This window comes from Suillus subaureus, assembly GCF_016647635.1.
Source record: "Suillus subaureus strain MN1 chromosome Unknown BJ212scaffold_511, whole genome shotgun sequence".
Lineage (NCBI taxonomy): Eukaryota > Fungi > Basidiomycota > Agaricomycetes > Boletales > Suillaceae > Suillus > Suillus subaureus.
The window spans coordinates 5,240-6,368 of NW_024539067.1; the positions used below are offsets into that span (position 1 = coordinate 5,240).

General features: G+C 47.4%; 1 protein-coding gene across 1 annotated transcript; it reads left to right on the plus strand.

Moving 5' to 3' along the window:
• Positions 1-461: 461 nt before the first annotated feature.
• On the plus strand, positions 462-926 carry BJ212DRAFT_1417492 (uncharacterized protein). Its single transcript, XM_041337574.1, has 3 exons — positions 462-568; positions 626-638; positions 694-926. The coding sequence occupies exons 1-3, from the start codon at positions 484-486 to the stop codon at positions 749-751; spliced, it is 156 nt and encodes a 51-aa protein (XP_041184918.1). The 5' UTR covers positions 462-483; the 3' UTR covers positions 752-926.
• Positions 927-1,129: the final 203 nt, after the last annotated feature.

Genomic DNA, 1,129 nt, shown 5'->3' on the forward strand with positions numbered 1-1,129 from the left:
AATTTCTGTCTTTGCTTATTACGCAAGTTTACAATAGGTGATGCGAACACCCTGCTATTAATATTGTACTGGTCTGCCGAGATGGCGTCTCCATAACTCGTCACAGGCCGCCCCTCACATGGTCCCGCTATTACCGCCATGCTGATATTTCTCCGAACTCGTCTGGATATCAAATAAAGAGGCGGATCCGGGTGACCATTGGCTGCGCATACCTGTCTCAGTTCGGTAATCATTACAGCTTGTATGTAAACCATACACTGGGACCTCATTAGTATCATTTTTCAAGCAAGCCATATGCTACTTGTGCCCAATTCAGATGCGTCAGTCGTAGCGCTGGTATACCGATGTGCTCGCTGTTGCCAAAGCATGTGCACACTAATGCGGCCGTGCCTAACCATCCCAGTCTTTCCTGGAGGATGCTACCACCACACTTGAAAGTATAAATAGGCTTGGTATTTGCTATTTCCTCACACATTTTCGACCATGTTGACCTCCGCCAGACTCGCAATTGTAGCACTCTTCGTCCCCATCGTTCTCGCCGGAAAGCGTGGCCTATGCTGGACCTACTGTGAGTTTCATCTCAAGTTACGAGTGCAGGCACATTTTGCTCACCATCACCGAACAGTCGATGAAACACTGTACATAGGTTCATACTTCATGCTTCATTAGGTTTACTGACTTGTCTCTTTCCAGCGATCCTGGTGTTTTCAATAACGGAGATGGAGAAGTTGTTGCAATGTATGCTAGATAAATACTCGCATTCGCAGTCTCGCTAACAGTAAACAGCTACGATTATGAGACATACGCTCCGCCTTCCACCAATGGAAACGGTGGCCTCGGATTCATCGGCATGCAGCGCTGCACCGACTGCTCATCCAGTCCTATCGCAGATCTGGCATCACGTCAAGCAGCACAAGGCTGGGCTAGTTCGTTACCACTCGTTAGTGGATAGACATTAGCTTGACCCGTTTTATTACAGCCGTATTTACGCTGAACGAACCTGATATCAACGGTATCACCCCAAGCGAGGCCGCTTCTTGGTACATTCAATACGTCAACCCACTGGTAAGGTCTTACTGCATCAAATTTTACTCAAGACTATGGCATATTTATCCGTGCTTTTAGGCGA